General features: G+C 52.1%; 1 protein-coding gene across 4 annotated transcripts in view; it reads left to right on the forward strand.

Moving 5' to 3' along the window:
- Positions 1 to 20,266, forward strand: part of slc6a6b (solute carrier family 6 member 6b) — a 66,807-nt gene that overhangs the window by 33,228 nt on the left and 13,313 nt on the right. For all 4 annotated transcript variants that reach the window (XM_069936511.1, XM_069936512.1, XM_069936513.1 and 1 more), the window contains 4 exons: positions 7,242 to 7,376; positions 8,307 to 8,410; positions 8,553 to 8,677; positions 12,131 to 12,243. In XM_069936511.1, the coding sequence (XP_069792612.1) occupies positions 7,242 to 7,376; positions 8,307 to 8,410; positions 8,553 to 8,677; positions 12,131 to 12,243 (477 nt within the window). The remainder of the gene's footprint in view (positions 1 to 7,241; positions 7,377 to 8,306; positions 8,411 to 8,552; positions 8,678 to 12,130; positions 12,244 to 20,266) is intronic.

Below are 20,266 nucleotides of genomic sequence, written 5' to 3' on the forward strand. Positions count from 1 at the left end.
AAATATAAAAAGAGCAAAAAAATTTATAAATATATGAAATGGAAGAGGGTGGCTAGAGTCAACATAGGTCCCTTTGAAAATGAGAAAGGGAAATTGATATTGAGTAATGAAAAATGGCCGAGGCATTGAACAAATATTTTGTGTTAGTCTTCATGGTGGAAGATACGGCCAGCATGCCAAAGAGTGGGATTAGAAGGGAGGTGAGGGTCTCGATAAAATAATTGTTACCAAAGAGATCATGATGAACAAACTAATGGGTCTGAATGCGGACAAATCCCCTGGTCCTGATGGGATGCATCCCAGTGTACTGAAGGAAATGGTGGGAATTATAGTTGATGTGTTGGTAGTCATTTACCAAAATTCTCTGGATTCTGGGCAGGTTCCATCAGATGGGAAGACGGTAAATGTCACGCCACTTTTTAAAAAGGGATGTAGGCAGAAGATGGCTAACTATCAGCCAGTTAGTTCAACATCTGTAGTCTTGGAAAATGCTTGAAGCTGTCATTAAGGATGAAATAGTGAGACATTTAGGATGAAGGGGTTCCATCAGGCAGATGAAGCATGGATTCAGAAAGGGCAGGTCTTGTTTGACAAACTTGCTAAGACTTCTTTGAGGATGTTATGGGTGCAATAGATTGAACAGGTTGATGTTGTATATTTCAATTTCCAGAAGGAATTTGAAAAAGTGCCACATAAAAGACTTATCAATAAGATCCAGATGAATGGAGTCGGGGGAAGTATATTGGGATGGATTGAGGATTGGTTAACTGATAGAAGGCAGAGCGTCTGGATAAATGGGTATTTTTCTGATTGGCAGACAGTGTTAAGTGGGGGGTGCTGCAGATTTGGAAGAGGGGACGGAGTGTAGTGTAGCCAAGTTTGTGGATGATACTAAATTGAGTGGAAAAGCAAATTGCAGAGGATGTGAAGAGGCTGCAGAAGGATATAGTTAAGTTAGGTGAGTGGGCAGAGGTCTGGCAGATGGAGTACGATGTGAGTAAATGTGAGGTCATCCACTTTGGTAGGAAAAATGGAAGAACAGATTGTTATTTAAATGGTGAAAACCTGCACCATGCTGTAGTGCAGAAGGGCTTGGGAGTGCTTGTGCATGAATTGCAAAAAGTTGGGTTGCAGGTACAACCGGTTATCAAGAAGGCAAATGGAATGTTGGCCTTCATCGCTAGAGGAATTTTAATTCAAGAGCAGGGAGGTCAAGCTGCAACTGTATAAGGTACTGGCGAGGCCGCACCTGGAGTACTGGGTGCAGTTCTGGTCTCCATACTGGAGAAAGGATATACTGACCTTGGAGGCAGTCCAGAGGAGCTTCACCAAGTGGATCCCGGAGATGAGGGGGTTGACCTACGAGGAGAGACTAAATCACCGGGGATTGCACTCATTCGAATCCAGAAGAATGAGAGCAGATTTTATAGAAGCATACAAAATTAAGATAGAAGCAGAAAAATTGTTTTCACTTGTGGTGAGACCAGATCTAGGGGACACAGCCTCAAGATTCAGGGGAGTAGATTTAAGACAGAGATGAAGAAAAACTTTTCCCAGAGAGTAGATTTTTACATAAAAAGGGAATTAAGAGATAAGGCGAAAAGGCAAGTAGGTGGAATTGAGTCAATGATCAGATCAGCCATGATCTTAGTGAATGGCAGAGTAGGCTCGATGGGCCGGATGGCTGACTCCTGCTCCTATTTCTTACGTAATTTAAAATTTAGTAGAAGTTCCATGGATCCCGTGCCTCATGACAAGATTCTAACATGGGGAATTTTTTTGAAATTTCTTACTAAAATCCTTAGACACCACATCTATAAGACCATAAGACATCGGAGCAGAAATAGGCTATTCAGCCCATCAAGTCTGCCCTGCCATTTAGCCATGAGCTGATCCATTTCCCCACTCAGCCCTCACTGCCCGGCCTTCTCCCCATCATCTTTGATGCCCTGGCTAATCAAGAACCTGTCAATCTCTGCCTTAAATGCACCCAATGACCTGGCCTCCACCACAGCCTGTGGCAACAAATTCCACCGATTCACCACCCTCTGGCTGAAGAAATCCCTCTGCATCTCTGTTCCAAGTGGACGCCCTTCAATCCTAGACTCTCCCACCGTGGGAAACAACCGTTCTACGTCTTCTCTGTCCACGCCTTTCAATATTCAAAACGTTTCAGTGAGATTCCCCCTTCATCCTCCTAAATTCCAACGAGAGTACAGACTGAGAGTTGTCAAACGCTCCTCTTTATGATGACCCTTTCATTTCTGGAATCATCCTTGTGAACTTCCTCTGAACCCTAATGTCAGCACATCCTTTTTCAAACGAGGAGGCCAAAACTGCTTACGATATTCTGTGTGGTCTCACCAGTGCCTTATAAAGCCTCAATGCCATATCCCTGCTCCTGTATTCTATTCATGTTGAAATGAATGCCAGTATTGCGTTTGCCTTTTTCGCCAACCTTCATCAATTTATTTAGATACTTTCTCAAAAAGCTGATTTGGGCTCGTGAGGCAAGGCCCATAGAAAGCCATGCTGACTATTCCCTGAGAATATTCTTCTCTAATTGTCCGTGAATCCTGTCCTTAAGAATCTTCTTCATTAGTTGGCCCTCCGCTGTCTGACCAGTCTATAATTCCCAGAATTCTCCCTATTACCTTATTTTCAACAAAATGACCACATTTGCCAATCTCCCATCTTTTGGTACCTTCCCTAGGTCAGGGAGGTCACAAAAATCATTGTCAAAGCCCCAGAAATCTCTTTCCTTGCTTCGTGTAGTAACCTGGGGCAAATCTCATCCAGATCTGGGGATTTATCAATCTTAATGTTTTTAAGAAGATCCAGCACTTCCTCTTTCTTAATCTTCACTTGCACATTAGCTTGGCTGAGACTGAACTCACATTGACCAAGGTCCCTCACTGGTAAACACTGAATCAAAGTATTCATTTAGGACCTCCTCAACTTCCTCCACCTCCAGGTACGTGGCCTCCTTTATCCTTAAGTGTCCCTACCTTCATCCTTCTGTTCACAAATGCATGGAACACTGAAGTTGCCTGAATCCTACTTGGCGAGGCCTTCTCATTCCCCATTCCAGTTGACTCTTGCCCCCCCCAATCCCCACCTGCTGTGGACCACTCCCACTCAAATCCTGCTCACTCGGTTGGGCCCCTCCCCTTTCTCTTTGCTGGTCCCTTCCCCCTCCTGCCCACCGCTTCTCCCCCCCCCCCCCCAGCTGAGTGCAGTTGTGGGTCGGAACCCCACCCACCCCCCAATCGTGTTCTGAGGCTGACTATTCAAATGGTGAACCCCCCGCCCATGCTGGAGACCATCCCGAGGTTTTTGTAGCCCCACCACCCCACCCCATCTCTGTGTCACCACCTATGACTGCCTTTCCCACAACCTGCGCAGAGCAGGATCCCACACCGGCGACACTGGGGTGGTCATCCCATGGCTTGGAGATTTGGCTGCCCAGCACCGGAGAATGCAGGGGTGGGGTGATGGCAGTTCACCGGTTTTTCCCCTTCCACTGGCACAGTTAGTGTTGAGCAGTGTGTGTTGGTCCCTCATACTGGTTCTCTGGGTTCCAGCTCCTCCCATTGACCTCATAACAAGAACACAGGATCAACAGATTGGGGGGGGGGGGGAGTCCATTCAGCCCCTTGAGCCTGCCCCACCATCCAACATGGCAGTGGCTGATGCCCCCAGCTCTGTGTCTGTTCCCCATAACTCAACCCCAACTTTAAAAAATAAAGTCTCTCTGCCTCTACCTCCCAATGATCTGTCCTCGGCACACTATGGGAGAATTTCAGAGAGCTACTTCTCACTGAGAGAAGGAGCTTTCTCTGTTTGAGATGAAGAGGTGCTTACAACGACATCTCATTCTCAGCTCTCCTGCACGTCAACATCAAGCCATCTTGGAGACCTTGTACACGAATAAGGTCACCCTTCATTCTTCTTCTAATCTCCCAAGGAACTCAGACCCAAACTGTCTGGTCTCTCACAATAAGGCAACCCATTCATACCTGATGGATCCTCTTTAGTTCGTGTCCCATGCTTCTCCAATCAGACCTCCCCTCCCACCTTCCTGCGCACCACCTCACAAGGGCCTAGTGAAGTCAGAGAGGGTGCAGAAAGTCTGCAGATGCTGGGGATCTGGTGCAATGCATACAAGTGCTGGAGAAACTCAGCAGGTCATGCAGCGTCCTTGGAAGTAAAAGGCGGTCCACACTTCAGGCCTATGCCCTTCTTCAGCAGAAGGTGGGGGGGGGGGAGGGTAGAAGAGAAGGAAGCTGAGAAGTGATGGAGGATTGGGCAGGGGGCAACTCTGATAGCAGAACGGGTGGGGAGTTGGAGGAAGAGAGACAGGGCAGGGAGAGAGAGACTGGGGTGGGATTAATGGAATTGCAGGTCAGTTTTGATGCTGTCTGGATGTAGATGGCTAAGACGGAATTCAAGTTTTTCCTCCAATTTTTTTTGGTTGGGGTGCTTGGCTTGGTATTCAGATTTTGCATGGATTGGAGCACCTGAGTGATCAGCAGAGATCGGATTGCTGGATCTGTTTTCTCAGGAGTGAAGGAGGCCCTCAGGTAACCTGATACAGGTACACAATCCATTATCCAGGCATCGAAAATCCGAAAAGGTCCAAAAACCAGCATTTTTTTTTCCTGGTGGTTCAGTGGAGGGAGAGAGAGTGAGACAGCAGTGCGACTTGGGTGGGCGGGCGGGGGGGGGGGGTGGGGCAGGTGGAGGAGAGAGAGACGACACTGTGACTCGGATGGGTGGGGGGGCGTGAGAGAGACGGCAGCGCGACTGGAAGGCGGTGGATACAACAGCACAACTTGGGTGGGTTTAAATCTGGGGCAGCTGGCTTTTCTGAAATCCGGAAAAATCCGAAATGCAGAATACATTCTCCCCCAAGGGTTCAGGATAAAAGATTGTGTACCTGTAGATGTTTCTGAAATTTTTGGAGGCACAGATGGAGGTAGACCAATGGTTTTCAAACTTTTTCTTCCCATTCACATCCCACCTTAAGTATGCCATCGGTGCTCTGGGATTAGTAAGGGATTGCTTAAGGTGGGATGTGAGTGGGAAGGGAAGGTTGAGAATCTTTGCTCTAGACCCAATTGGTACTGAAATATTTTGCTTGAGAAAAATTGTCATTGGCCCATTTCCTTTGGAGTTATGAAACTGTGCACATAACGAGTCAATGAGGTACGATTAAAACATGATTTTCAAGCTTTTTTTTCCAACCACATATCTCCTTAAGCAATCCCTTACTAATCACAGAGCACGTATGGCGTAGGGATTACTAAAGGTGGTAATCTAAAGAAAAGGCTTGAAAACCACTGGAGTAAACTGTCCCCAAGCCTGTCTCCCGTGATTACAGGTGTTTAAAACTAGGAGGTACAGGTTTAAGATGAGAGGGGGTGTGAAAAGGGATCTGAGATGTGGACTTTCACATCTCTTATTGTTACGAGCTCCACCACATGTCCAGAGGTGGCATTTGATTCAGAAGGGGGAGGGGGTGGATATGGAATTGATGCAAGCCAGACACTTAGATGTGGGCAGGGTCATCAGCATGGACATGGTGGGCCTATTCCTATGGTGTACACCTCTCTGACCGTGAAAGATGTATGGGGAAAGATGTCCCCAGATCAGATGTAATCCAGGATGTTCTGGGCAGCTGGGGAAGAAATTGCAGGAGGCCTGGCAGAGATTTCCTTCATCGGTGAGGTGCCGAAGACTGGGTAGTGGGAAATGTTGTGGCTTTATTTTTAAAAAAAAAAGGGATGTCAAGTTAAGCTGGGGAAACCACAGGCCTGCAGATACTGGAGGAGACAGGATGTACTTGCAAGGCAAGGACTGTTGAGGCTTGGCTTTGTGTGTGGAAAATCACTTCTGATAAATGAGATTGAGTTGTATGAAGAGGTGACCAAGAGGATTGATGAGGGCAGGGTGTTGGATGCCATCTACATGGACTTCAGCAAAGCCTTTGACAAGGTTTCACACAGTGGGCTGGTGTGGGAGGTTAGATGACGTGGGATCCAGGGTGAGCTGACCAATTGGGTACAGAGTTGACATGATGGTTAAAACTGGGTGGTAGTTAGTGGCGCTTGGCCCACTCTTGTTTGACATCTATATTAACGACTTGGAAGATAAGTCGTTGAGTTTGAGGATGACGCCACAATTGGCAGCACAGTGGATAGCGAAGCAGGATATGTGAGATCACAACAGGATCGAGATAAACTGAGTCAGTGGGCAATGGAATGCCAGATGGAATTTAACTCAGACAAGTAGGAAGCTAAACTAGGACAGGACTTGCACAGGGAAAGGCAGGGTCCTGGGGAGTGTTGTAGAGTGGAACGACAAAGAGGTACAGGTACATCATTGCCTGAAAATGAGGACACAGGACGACAGGGTGATGAAGAGCGTGTTTGGCACGTTTGCCTTCATCAGTCAGGGGATTAAATACAGGAGAAGTACAACCTACAACAGTGTAAGTTGTGGGGAAATCCACAGTGGAGAACTGGGTGTCTATCTGGTCACCCGGCTGTAGGAAGGATGTCATTATCCTGGAAAGATTCACCTGGATGTCCATGGGACCAGAAGGCTTGAGTTACAAGGAAAAGTTGGATCTTTTCACCCTTGAGCACAGGAGGTTGGGGGGATGGGGGCAGGGGTTTATGAAGGTTTCTGAGGGACACAGGTCAGGTTTTTATTAATCCCACTGTTATATTCAGGCTTTGCCCTCTTTCTTGCCAAGTCCCAATGAAGGATAATGCCCAAAAACATCGACTGTTTATCGTCCTCGAGCACTGTTTGTGTTGCTCCAGTTTTCCAGCATCTGCAGTCTGCCTTGTTCACCAGAGCTCCCTGCTTTTGTCCCAGGCAGGGTGTCTAAAACTAGAGGGCAGAGGTTGAAGGTGAGGGGAGGGGGAAAGATTTAAAGGGGTCCTGAAGGGCAGTGGGGGTTCAGGGGAGGTGGATTTGGGAAGAGGGTTTTCGGGGGTTGGGTTTACAGTGAGGGGTTCAGGGGGTGGTTTTGGGAAGCAGAGCAGTTTGCGCAGGGGCTCAGGGTTCTCTGGGTGCCCACAGTGGGCTAGCTGCAGGGGGAGGGGGAATTTGGGGCGGGGCAGTATTCCCTGAATGGATGGAGGGGAGGCACTAGAGTGGGCTGTTCTATCCTGAGGCTCGTGAAATTTCCCGGTGGTGATGTCTCTGATCCCCTCCTTGTGTCTCGCCAGGTTGTGTATTTCACTGCAACCTTTCCCTTCCTGATGCTGTTGGTTTTGTTAATGCGTGGAGTCACTCTACCAGGAGCAGCTCAGGGAATCAAGTTTTATCTGTATCCTGACATCACACGTCTGGGTGACCCACAGGTGAGTCTCCGACAGGGATGGGTGTGGCAAGGGGAATGTCCACCTGAGGCGACCAGGAAACTGTCCACATCAGTCACGGCCACCTTGCTCACACCAATGGCCATCTTATCTTGATCAAGAAAAGGCCACCTTGCCCTCATCAATCATGGCCACTCTGCCCACAGTCGAAAGATTCAGCCAATACTCAACAGTTGAAGCAGGATTAACTAGGAGAGAAATAGATAAAGTTTCAGGTGGATCTTTAATGAGAATCAAAAGAAACAAATATAGTAGCCGGTAAGGAAATCCTAGTGTTTTAAATTTGGGCTTTTTGAAGAGCAATCCTTTTTGCTAGAACAGAACGTGACCTGAAAATCGTGGCCCAGTGAAGAATGAGCTGACATCACCTGGAGGGAGGGCTTGAATCGCTGGTGCCCGTTCCAAGGGATGTTCACACCTCGCGTTCATTCTGCTTTCCTGATCCCAGCCACGGGTGGGGGGGCAGTCAATTCACCTCGATGCCATCAGCAAGGCTGCCCCTGCCTGAGACACTGTCTCCGTAGAAGGCAAGGAATTAGCATGGTCCACTTCAAAGAGCCATCTTAACGTGTTCCCTCTCTCCCCTTTCCCCCATCTCTTCCCTTGCCCCCTCTTTCCCTCCCCTTTGCTCTCCCCCTTGCCCCCTCCTCCTCGACCCCATCTCTCCCTTGCCCTCTTCCCCCTCCCCTTTGCTCTCCCCTTGTCCCTTTTCTCTCCTTGTCCCCTCCTCCTCTTGCCCCCCCACTCTCCCCGTGCCCTCTTCTCGCTCCCCCTCTCTCTCCCCTTGCCCCACTCTCTCCCCCTCTTGCTTCCCCTCTCTCTCCCCCTTGCCCTCTCTCTTGCTCTCTTTCTCAACCCCACCTCGCTTTCCATGTGCCTCTGAAACCCCCCCACCTCCTCAATCCAACCCAGGTTTGGATTGATGCCGGAACTCAGATCTTCTTCTCCTATGCAATCTGCTTGGGGGCGATGACGTCACTGGGGAGTTACAACAAGTACAAGTACAACTGTTACCGGTGCGTACTCGGGTGGTGGGCTTGGTGTCGCCGGGGGTGGGTGGTTGGGGAGGGGGGGTATCGGGAAAGAATAATGCATCTGTACCCTCAGGTGCCGCGGTGATATTAATGCCTGCATTGCTTGTGACGTGTGTGCAATTAGGGACTGTGTTCTCCTCGGATGTCTGAACAGTGGAACCAGTTTTGTATCGGGATTCGCAATATTTTCCATCCTTGGCTTCATGGCTCAGGAACAAGGGGTGGACATTGCCGATGTCGCAGAATCAGGTACGAGAGGCAGTGGCATCACAGGAGCCACCGACCTGTGGTGGGCACTTCCGCCTCGCCCCAGAGTGATGCAGGATGGGAGGCTGTGGGAACCCGGGTTAGCGGGGGCTCAGGCTGTATAACCCGGGGAGGGGGCTCCCCCTTCTGCCACACTGGGGTGGCCAGATTGATGATCTGTTGCGCAAGCCCTGCAACCCCCCCAGCTGGCGGTGCTGCCCACTCCACAGAGGACAGGTCCCTGAGTGGTCTTTGTTCTCTCCTATCCACCATGCCTCCCAGTTCAGGGGTTCATATGGCTATGGGGAGTTCCATCTGCCCCCTCCACCTCCCCCCCCCCCCCCCACCCCCACAGAGACTGGTCTTAAGAGGAGCTACTGGGGTGTGAAGCCAGTGTTTCTGTGGGAACAACTCTCCTGGTGCTCACGGACCGTGTCCAGGACAGACACGGGACATGGGGTCAAACTGACCTCTGATACCGTCAGGCTCATGGAGATCCGCAAACATCTACCCACTCCACAGAACTGTGCTGCAAGGCTAGGTCTAACCAATGGTTCAGGGTAGTGTCTCCTGCAAATCACAGCACATTGTAGAAAGAGCTTCACTCTGTGTCTGACCATGGGAGTCTGTGATGGGACAGTGTAGAGGGAACTTCACTCTCTGTCTGACCCTGGCAGTGTGTGATGGGACTGTGTGGAGGGCACTTCACTCTGTGTCTGACCCTGGAAATGTGTGAAGGGACAGTGTAGAGGGAGCTTCACCCTGTATTTGACCCTGGGAGCATGTGATGGGACAGTGGAAAGATCTTCACTCTCTGTCTGACTCTGGGAGTGTAGGAAGGGATGATGTGGAGGGAGCTTCATGCTGTGTCTGACCCTGAAACCATGTGATTGTACAGTGCAGAGGGAGCTTCACTCAGTCCAAGTCTGATCTTGGGAGTGTGTGATGGGGCAGTGTGGAGGGAGCTTCACTCTGTCTTATCCTGGGAGTGTGTGATGGGATGGTGTTGAGGAAGCTTCATTCAGTTGGATCCTGGGATTGTGTTATGGAACGTTATGGAGGGAGCTTCACATTGTGTTCAACTCTGGGAGTGTGTGATGGGACAGTGTGAAGGGAGCTTCATGCTGTGTTTAACACTGGGACAGTGTGATGGGACAGTGCAGAGAGAGCTTCACTCCATGTCTGACCTTGGCAGTGTGTGATGGGACAGTGTGGAGGGAGCTTCACGCTGTCTGACCCTGGGAGTGTGTACTGGATGGGGTAGAGGAGCTTCACTCTATGTCTGACCCCAGGAGTGTGTGATGGGACAGTGTGGAGGGAGCTTCACTCTGTTTCTGACCCTGGGAGTGTTTGATGTGATGGTGTGGAGGGGCTTCATTTTGTGTCTGACCCTGGGAGTGTGCGATGGGACGGTGTGGAGGGAGCTTCACTCTGTCTGTCCATCCTGTTCCTGCCATGGGTGTGTTAACTGTTGCCACTGTTAAACCTTTGATACGGCTGTTAAAGTCAACCAATGTAACAGAGTAGATGTCTTTCCTAAACATGCCTCTTAGCTTGCCCTCTCGGATTCATATCCCCAGCTGTATTTTTGTCAGCCCAGCCCATCACCACTTACTTCACCCAACTTCCTGGCTCGACGTCTCCTGTTCCTCGCGTGACTCTCCCAAGCTGCCTGCAGTCAGTGGGCTTTCTGTGTGCGTGTGTGTCAGGCGATGCTGAGACCAAGTTTGTGCATTGTTACGAGCAGCAGCTGGATGGGGTTACGTCCTTGACGTGCTCCCCCTGCACTTCAGGGCTCAGTCTGGCGTCACGGAGACCTCTGAGTGGCATGGCATTGGAGATGAGCAGGAGCTGAGGGATCCCAGCCCTGCTGCATTTCACAGTTCTCAGGGATAGTTCATTCACCCTGTGACTGTCCGCTTCACCTGGAAGTGTCATTTTTCATGGACTTCGTCTGTGTCACGGTTCATCCTGCATCTCAAACCGAGGCTGTTTGGAGATTTTTTTTGTGAAACTCGTCATTGATTGCCCTGATTTTGAACTGTTCCAATTCCCTCCTGATTGTTCCACTGACGTTGGTCATATTAATCCCAGAGCAAAGCTCCCTGTTTCAGCCTCAGCTCAACTGCAGTGGTGTAATGTGTCAAGGGCATCAATGTTCTCTTCCCCGTCTAATTGGATGGTTTCCCGACCAGCAACTTGGCTTCCTGACACCTGGTTGTCTCACCAACACCTTCTATTCACTGAACACCAACTCTTCCCTGCTAATGCTCTCCCACCACCCAGTTCCCACCTGGTACCCTGATCCTCCATCCCTCCCTGAGCCCGAGGAATGTTTCAGACACTGCCCAAACTGGCAGTTCTAGTTATGATTCAACTGCACCTCCGTCATAGCTAAGCCGATTCCCCCCCCCAACCCACTGCCATCACCTCAATCTGAGGGCCCCTCCCTCCCAACTCCACTCTGCCTCACTGCCCCAATAAGCAAGGATACCAGAGCAGTGGGCTCTCTGCCCAATTACTCAGTTAACTGATGCATTGTAAATGTGACCCCATTCTCACGTGTCTGCACACCACACATATATCTTGTTCCCTCACTCTCGCTCCCCCCCCACTCTCACTCTCGCTCTCTCTCTCGCTCCCCATCTCTCCCCTCCCTCTCTCTCGCCTTCCCCCCCTTGTTTTCTCTCTCTCTCGTTTTTTTCTCACATGAAAACAAGCAATTTTACACAAGCGTACTCATGGGCTGCACATGAATTCTCAGGACACACTGGCTCACACTCATTTACACGTGCGTGTTCACACTCACATTGTGCGTTGGATTAATGACTTAGAATATTAAAGTAAAAGCCGTGATCTCTGGCAACCTTTAAATCCAGCCATGGTTCGAGGAGAGTGGCACCTCCAAGCATTCCTTGCCGGACACTTTGTTGTGGGCTTCTGGAACATTCCTTGCCAAATAATCTGACTTCTGAGGAGAAAGTTTAATAACGTTCCTCAAGGATTGAAATAAAAGCAGAGAGAGAGAGAGAGAGAGTGAGAGAGAGAGAGAAGTGGGGACACACTGCCCACTACAGCCAACGGCATTCCTGCCTTGGTTTGCATGCTTGGGAGCGACCAGCTCTCCACGCGGCACAGAAAGAGCATTAAGGCCATTTGGCCCACTGTTGTGCGCTGGCCCAAGTGTCAGCCGTGAGCCAGGCTGGGCAGTGCTTGGAGTTTATGGAGGGGTGGGCGGTCCCACTCATTGGTAAATGTGCTCATTTTTCCCTATTGGGTCACCATGGAACAGCATGTTAACTTTGTTTTAAGAGATTCTGCTGTGATTTAATGTGCTTGTATTTTTGTTGACATGCAAATGCATTATCATTTAGTGCCTCTTGTCCCCCTCCCCTCTCCCACCCATCCCTTTTATTTCTCCCCACCCCCAACCCATCTTTCTGCATTGTCTCCTAGGTCCGGGGTTGGCGTTTATTGCTTACCCTAAAGCAGTGAGCATGATGCCTTGGCCTACATTCTGGGCTGTCTTGTTTTTCGTAATGCTGCTCCTTCTTGGACTGGACAGCCAGGTCAGTTTTCAGTGTCTGAATCTCTCGTAATCTTGGTGGGCGGGAGGGGGGAGTATTGAGGGGGGGACCCCTCTATGCCTCCCTCTCTCACTCTCCCCCACTCTTTTTTTTCTCTCTCTCTCTCCCTCTCATTTCACGAGAGGACCTTCCCCCATGGGGATTTCTGTCATTGCTTGGCGCCTGTACCCCCACTCCTCAGCGGAAGGGGGGGCAGGGCGGGCGAGCGAGGGGGGCTGGCAGTTGGAAGTGGTGTGGGGGGAGGGTGAGCCCATGCTGGGGAGCTGGGCCGCAGTTCCCAGCTGCGAGCTCAGGAACCCCCTACCCTCACCCGTATCGGGGATTGGGTTGGGGAGCTGCTGCTGCCCATGTGTGCCCCCTCCCACTGGGAAGCGGGGGGGGGGGTGCGGCTGGAGAGTGGGACGGTTCCTCGCCCCTGCTCCAGTTGCTGCAGCTGAACTGCACGCTACCGACAGAACACCCAGCTACTCGACTGCAGAGTTTTGTGCTGCAGTTCTCAGGGTGTGTCATCTCCCATACGCGCGTGCCTACGCACACCAGTGCGCGTGCGTGCGCACATTCACACACACGCACACATACCCACCCACACACGTGTCTGGATCCTACGTGTGTCTTTGCCTCTGTGTGTGTCACACACTTTTCTTTGGATCGTGTGTGGCCCATGTTCTCCCCACACATGCCATTATTGGCACGTTCCCAGCATCATCTCTGGGTCCTTTGTAGTTGCGCATGTTTCTGGATCGGCATATGCATGCACACGTGTCCATGTGCTTGTGTCTTTCCTTTGTGAGTTCCTAGCTGCACGCGTGTGCACCGTGGGACTTGTACATGGATATTGGGACGTGGGTGAGATTTTCTCGGTGTGTCGCAGGAGTGCTGACCAGCTCCACATGGGGCAGTCTCTCTTCACTATGTGGCTTACTCCTGTCAACCTCCACCTTGGCCACAGCCAGAACAATGACCTCGGGGCAATGCCCCCATCTGCTCACCCAACCCCACCGGCCTCGTGTACACAGTCCGAGGATGATTAGGGAGCACGTAGCAAAACTTGCAAGCACTTGTTGTTTTTACAAAGGGGAGATTACTCTCTGCGCCTGACCTGACTGAACTCCCACTACCCCCTCTACCCCTCTGCCCGCGTGGGGGGGGGGGGGGGGGGCGGCAGAGACAGAATGGCCTTGCGAGGGTTCTGAGGCAGTGCCAGGGAAGGAGGTGGGGAGATGCACTCTTGGTGGTTGGCAACGACCTGAATATTCGTGTAACTTGGAGTTGTGTACCTGCAGAATGTGCAAGGGGCTGGGCAAATGGGTTCGTTATTATCGATCATATCCTGCTTTGCGCACATGTGCGTGCACGTGTGGGCATGCATCCACTGTGTGTTTGCAGCTGTGCAGTTGATTGGGCGTGCAAAAGCTATTGTGTGTGTGTGTGTTGGTGTGTGTGTTCGTTTACGTATGGGTGCATGCACCCACTGGTAACTGTTTAAGCCAGTGGCAGCCTTGCATTGGTATGTCTGCTGTGTGGAGTGTTGATGATGGATTGTAGATTTAACCTGACTTTAGATTATCCCACCTTCCCCTCAGCCAACCCAGGGAGTGTGTGCACACCAATTACAGCTATAGGTGCCCCTCCCACCACTGCCCAGCTCCTACGAGGAGACAGGTCACAGTCAGAAGCACAGGGTTTGGGACGTGGTGGGGTACGGGAGGAAATGGATTGAGACAGGCAAAAGCAAGAGCTTGCTCCCTTGCCTTGGACGTTCACTAAGAATCTTCAAGTCTCATATTGCCCTTCACCTGACTCCACCCTGAGTAAACCACTTACATGTATCGGGGTTGACAGAAAGTTCCAGAAACTACAGTTCAGTGTTTGCACAGTGTCAGATATTGACTGTGGAATGAGGCTCACCCATAACATTTGGAGAAATAAAAGGCTTTCACATGCACGTGGCTGTGGATAATATTGATTTACAGGAGTGCCTCTCTCAAAGTCTGATTAACATGTGTATTTTAGACTTGAATTATCAAACGAAAGAGGGTTCAAGCTATACAAATGTTGCCCAGCAACATCACTGAGGAGCGTTGCAGACTCTCCCACAGAACAAAGTGTAAACCACTTCCATTACTCTGCAATCTCGTGATCTTGGAGTGTGTGATAGGACAGTGTGGAGGGAGCTTCACTCTGTGTCTGATCCCCGGAGTGTGTGATGCGACGGTGTAGAGGGAGTTTCACCCTGTGTCTGATCCCCGGAGTGTGTGATGGGATGGTGTGGAGGGAGCTTCACTCTGTGTCTGACCCTAGGAGTGTGTGATGCGACGGTGTAGAGGGAGTTTCACCCTGTGTCTGATCCCGGGAGTGTGTGATGGGATGGTGTGGAGGGAGCTTCAACCTGTGTCAGACCCTGGGAGTGTGTGATGGGACGGTGTAGAGGGAGTTTCACCCTGTGTCTGATCCCCGGAGTGTGTGATGGGATGGTGTGGAGGGAGCTTCACCCTGTGTCTGACCCTGGGAGTGTGTGATGGTATGGTGTGGAGGGATTTTCACCCTGTGTCTGATCCTGGGAGTGTGTGATGGGATGGTGCGGAGGGAGCTTCATTCTGTCTGACCTTGGGAGTGAGTGATGAAACGGTGTGGTGGGAGCTTCACTCTGTGTCTGACCCTGGGAGTGTGTGATGGGACTGTGTGGAGGGAGCTTCACCCTTTGTCTGACCCTGGGAGTGTCTGATGGGATGGTGTGGAGGGAGCTTCAACCTGTGTCAGACCCTGGGAGTGTGTGATGGGACGGTGTAGAGGGAGTTTCACCCTGTGTCTGATCCCCGGAGTGTGTGATGCGACGGTGTAGAGGGAGTTTCACCCTGTATCTGATCCCCGGAGTGTGTGATGGGATGGTGTGGAGGGAGCTTCACTCTGTGTCTGACCCTAGGAGTGTGTGATGCGACGGTGTAGAGGGAGTTTCACCCTGTGTCTGATCCCGGGAGTGTGTGATGGGATGGTGTGGAGGGAGCTTCAACCTGTGTCAGACCCTGGGAGTGTGTGATGGGACGGTGTAGAGGGAGTTTCACCCTGTGTCTGATCCCCGGAGTGTGTGATGGGATGGTGTGGAGGGAGCTTCACCCTGTGTCTGACCCTGGGAGTGTGTGATGGTATGGTGTGGAGGGATTTTCACCCTGTGTCTGATCCTGGGAGTGTGTGATGGGATGGTGCGGAGGGAGCTTCATTCTGTCTGACCTTGGGAGTGTGTGATGAAACGGTGTGGTGGGAGCTTCACTCTGTGTCTGACCCTGGGAGTGTGTGATGGGACTGTGTGGAGGGAGCTTCACCCTTTGTCTGACCCTGGGAGTGTCTGATGGGATGGTGTGGAGGGAGCTTCAACCTGTGTCAGACCCTGGGAGTGTGTGATGGGACGGTGTAGAGGGAGTTTCACCCTGTGTCTGATCCCCGGAGTGTGTGATGCGACGGTGTAGAGGGAGTTTCACCCTGTGTCTGATCCCCGGAGTGTGTGATGGGATGGTGTGGAGGGAGCTTCACTCTGTGTCTGACCCTAGGAGTGTGTGATGCGACGGTGTAGAGGGAGTTTCACCCTGTGTCTGATCCCGGGAGTGTGTGATGGGATGGTGTGGAGGGAGCTTCAACCTGTGTCAGACCCTGGGAGTGTGTGATGGGACGGTGTAGAGGGAGTTTCACCCTGTGTCTGATCCCCGGAGTGTGTGATGGGATGGTGTGGAGGGAGCTTCACCCTGTGTCTGACCCTGGGAGTGTGTGATGGTATGGTGTGGAGGGATTTTCATCACCCTGTGTCTGATCCTGGGAGTGTGTGATGGGATGGTGTGGAGGGAGCTTCATTCTGTCTGACCTTGGGAGTGTGTGATGGAACGGTGTGGTGGGAGCTTCACTCTGTGTCTGACCCTGGGAGTGTGTGATGGGACTGTGTGGAGGGAGCTTCACCCTTTGTCTGACCCTGGGAGTGTCTGATGGGATGGTGTGGAGGGAGCTTCAACCTGTGTCAGACCCTGGGAGTGTGTGATGGGACGGTGTAGAGGGAGTTTCACCCTGTGTCTGATCCCCGGAGTGTGTGATGGGATGGTGTGGAGGGAGCTTCACCCTGTGTCTGACCCTGGGAGTGTGTGATGGTATGGTGTGGAGGGATTTTCACCCTGTGTCTGATCCTGGGAGTGTGTGATGGGATGGTGTGGAGGGAGCTTCATTCTGTCTGACCTTGGGAGTGTGTGATGGAACGGTGTGGTGGGAGCTTCACTCTGTGTCTGACCCTGGGAGTGTGTGATGGGACTGTGTGGAGGGAGCTTCACCCTTTGTCTGACACTGGGAGTGTCTGATGGAATGGTGTGGAGGGAGCTTCAGTCTGTGTCTGACCCGATGAGTGTGTGATGTGACGGTGTGCAGGGAGCTTCATTCTGTGTCTGACCCTGGGAGTGTGTGATGGTATGGTGTGGAGGGATTTTCACCCTGTGTCTGATCCTGTGAGTGTGTGATGGGACTGTGTGGAGGGAGCTTCACCCTTTGTCTGACCCTGGGAGTGTCTGATGGGATGGTGTGGAGGGAGCTTCAACCTGTGTCAGACCCTGGGAGTGTGTGATGGGACGGTGTAGAGGGAGTTTCACCCTGTGTCTGATCCCCGGAGTGTGTGATGGGATGGTGTGGAGGGAGCTTCACCCTGTGTCTGACCCTGGGAGTGTGTGATGGTATGGTGTGGAGGGATTTTCACCCTGTGTCTGATCCTGGGAGTGTGTGATGGGATGGTGTGGAGGGAGCTTCATTCTGTCTGACCTTGGGAGTGTGTGATGGAACGGTGTGGTGGGAGCTTCACTCTGTGTCTGACCCTGGGAGTGTGTGATGGGACTGTGTGGAGGGAGCTTCACCCTTTGTCTGACACTGGGAGTGTCTGATGGAATGGTGTGGAGGGAGCTTCAGTCTGTGTCTGACCCGATGAGTGTGTGATGTGACGGTGTGCAGGGAGCTTCATTCTGTGTCTGACCCTGGGAGTGTGTGATGGTATGGTGTGGAGGGATTTTCACCCTGTGTCTGATCCTGTGAGTGTGTGATGGGATGGTGTGGAGGGAGCTTCATTCTGTCTGACCTTGGGAGTGTGTGATGGGACGGTGTGACAGAAGCTTCACTATGTCTGACCCTGGGAGTGTGTGATGCGACGGTGTAGAGGGAGTTTCACCCTGTGTCTGATCCCGGGAGTGTGTGATGGGATGGTGCGGAGGGAGCTTCATTCTGTCTGACCTTGGGAGTGTGTGATGAAACGGTGTGGTGGGAGCTTCACTCTGTGTCTGACCCTGGGAGTGTGTGATGGGACTGTGTGGAGGGAGCTTCACCCTTTGTCTGACCCTGGGAGTGTCTGATGGGATGGTGTGGAGGGAGCTTCAACCTGTGTCAGACCCTGGGAGTGTGTGATGGGACGGTGTAGAGGGAGTTTCACCCTGTGTCTGATCCCCGGAGTGTGTGATGCGACGGTGTAGAGGGAGTTTCACCCTGTATCTGATCCCCGGAGTGTGTGATGGGATGGTGTGGAGGGAGCTTCACTCTGTGTCTGACCCTAGGAGTGTGTGATGCGACGGTGTAGAGGGAGTTTCACCCTGTGTCTGATCCCGGGAGTGTGTGATGGGATGGTGTGGAGGGAGCTTCAACCTGTGTCAGACCCTGGGAGTGTGTGATGGGACGGTGTAGAGGGAGTTTCACCCTGTGTCTGATCCCCGGAGTGTGTGATGGGATGGTGTGGAGGGAGCTTCACCCTGTGTCTGACCCTGGGAGTGTGTGATGGTATGGTGTGGAGGGATTTTCACCCTGTGTCTGATCCTGGGAGTGTGTGATGGGATGGTGCGGAGGGAGCTTCATTCTGTCTGACCTTGGGAGTGTGTGATGAAACGGTGTGGTGGGAGCTTCACTCTGTGTCTGACCCTGGGAGTGTGTGATGGGACTGTGTGGAGGGAGCTTCACCCTTTGTCTGACCCTGGGAGTGTCTGATGGGATGGTGTGGAGGGAGCTTCAACCTGTGTCAGACCCTGGGAGTGTGTGATGGGACGGTGCAGAGGGAGTTTCACCCTGTGTCTGATCCCCGGAGTGTGTGATGCGACGGTGTAGAGGGAGTTTCACCCTGTGTCTGATCCCCGGAGTGTGTGATGGGATGGTGTGGAGGGAGCTTCACTCTGTGTCTGACCCTAGGAGTGTGTGATGCGACGGTGTAGAGGGAGTTTCACCCTGTGTCTGATCCCGGGAGTGTGTGATGGGATGGTGTGGAGGGAGCTTCAACCTGTGTCAGACCCTGGGAGTGTGTGATGGGACGGTGTAGAGGGAGTTTCACCCTGTGTCTGATCCCCGGAGTGTGTGATGGGATGGTGTGGAGGGAGCTTCACCCTGTGTCTGACCCTGGGAGTGTGTGATGGTATGGTGTGGAGGGATTTTCATCACCCTGTGTCTGATCCTGGGAGTGTGTGATGGGATGGTGTGGAGGGAGCTTCATTCTGTCTGACCTTGGGAGTGTGTGATGGAACGGTGTGGTGGGAGCTTCACTCTGTGTCTGACCCTGGGAGTGTGTGATGGGACTGTGTGGAGGGAGCTTCACCCTTTGTCTGACCCTGGGAGTGTCTGATGGGATGGTGTGGAGGGAGCTTCAACCTGTGTCAGACCCTGGGAGTGTGTGATGGGACGGTGTAGAGGGAGTTTCACCCTGTGTCTGATCCCCGGAGTGTGTGATGGGATGGTGTGGAGGGAGCTTCACCCTGTGTCTGACCCTGGGAGTGTGTGATGGTATGGTGTGGAGGGATTTTCACCCTGTGTCTGATCCTGGGAGTGTGTGATGGGATGGTGTGGAGGGAGCTTCATTCTGTCTGACCTTGGGAGTGTGTGATGGAACGGTGTGGTGGGAGCTTCACTCTGTGTCTGACCCTGGGAGTGTGTGATGGGACTGTGTGGAGGGAGCTTCACCCTTTGTCTGACACTGGGAGTGTCTGATGGAATGGTGTGGAGGGAGCTTCAGTCTGTGTCTGACCCGATGAGTGTGTGATGTGACGGTGTGCAGGGAGCTTCATTCTGTGTCTGACCCTGGGAGTGTGTGATGGTATGGTGTGGAGGGATTTTCACCCTGTGTCTGATCCTGTGAGTGTGTGATGGGATGGTGTGGAGGGAGCTTCATTCTGTCTGACCTTGGGAGTGTGTGATGGGACGGTGTGACAGAAGCTTCACTATGTCTGACCCTGGGAGTGTGTGATGCGACGGTGTAGAGGGAGTTTCACCCTGTGTCTGATCCCGGGAGTGTGTGATGGGATGGTGTGGAGGGAGCTTCAACCTGTGTCAGACCCTGGGAGTGTGTGATGGGATGGTGTGGAGGGAGTTTCACCCTGTGTCTGACCCTGGGAGTGTGTGATGGTATGGTGTGGAGGGATTTTCACCCTGTGTCTGATCCTGGGAGTGTGTGATGGGATGGTGTGGAGGGAGCTTCATTCTGTCTGACCTTGGGAGTGTGTGATGGAACGGTGTGTTGGGAGCTTCACTCTGTGTCTGACCCTGGGAGTGTGTGATGGGACTGTGTGGAGGGAGCTTCACCCTTTGTCTGACCCTGGGAGTGTCTGATGGAATGGTGTGGAGGGAGCTTCAGTCTGTGTCTGACCCGGTGAGTGTGTGATGGGACGGTGTGGAGGGAGCTTCACCCTGTGTCTGACCATGGGAATGTATGATGGGACGGTGTGGAGGGAGTTTCACCCTGTGTCTGACCCTGGGAGTGTGTGATGGGATAGTGTGGAGGGAGCTTCACTCTGTGACTGACCCTGGGAGTGTGTGATGGGATGGTCTGTAGGGAGCTTCACCCTGTGTCTGACCGCAGGTGTTTGTGATGGGATGGTGTAGAGGGAGCTTCAATCTGTGTCTGAACATGTGAGTGTGTGATGGGATGGTGTGGAGGAAGTTTCACTCTGTGTCTGACCCTGGGAGTGTGTGATGGTATGGTGTAGAGGGAGCTTCATTCTGTGACTTGACTGACCCTGGG

Source organism: Narcine bancroftii, chromosome 5, assembly GCF_036971445.1.
Source record: "Narcine bancroftii isolate sNarBan1 chromosome 5, sNarBan1.hap1, whole genome shotgun sequence".
Taxonomy (NCBI): Eukaryota; Metazoa; Chordata; class Chondrichthyes; order Torpediniformes; family Narcinidae; genus Narcine; species Narcine bancroftii.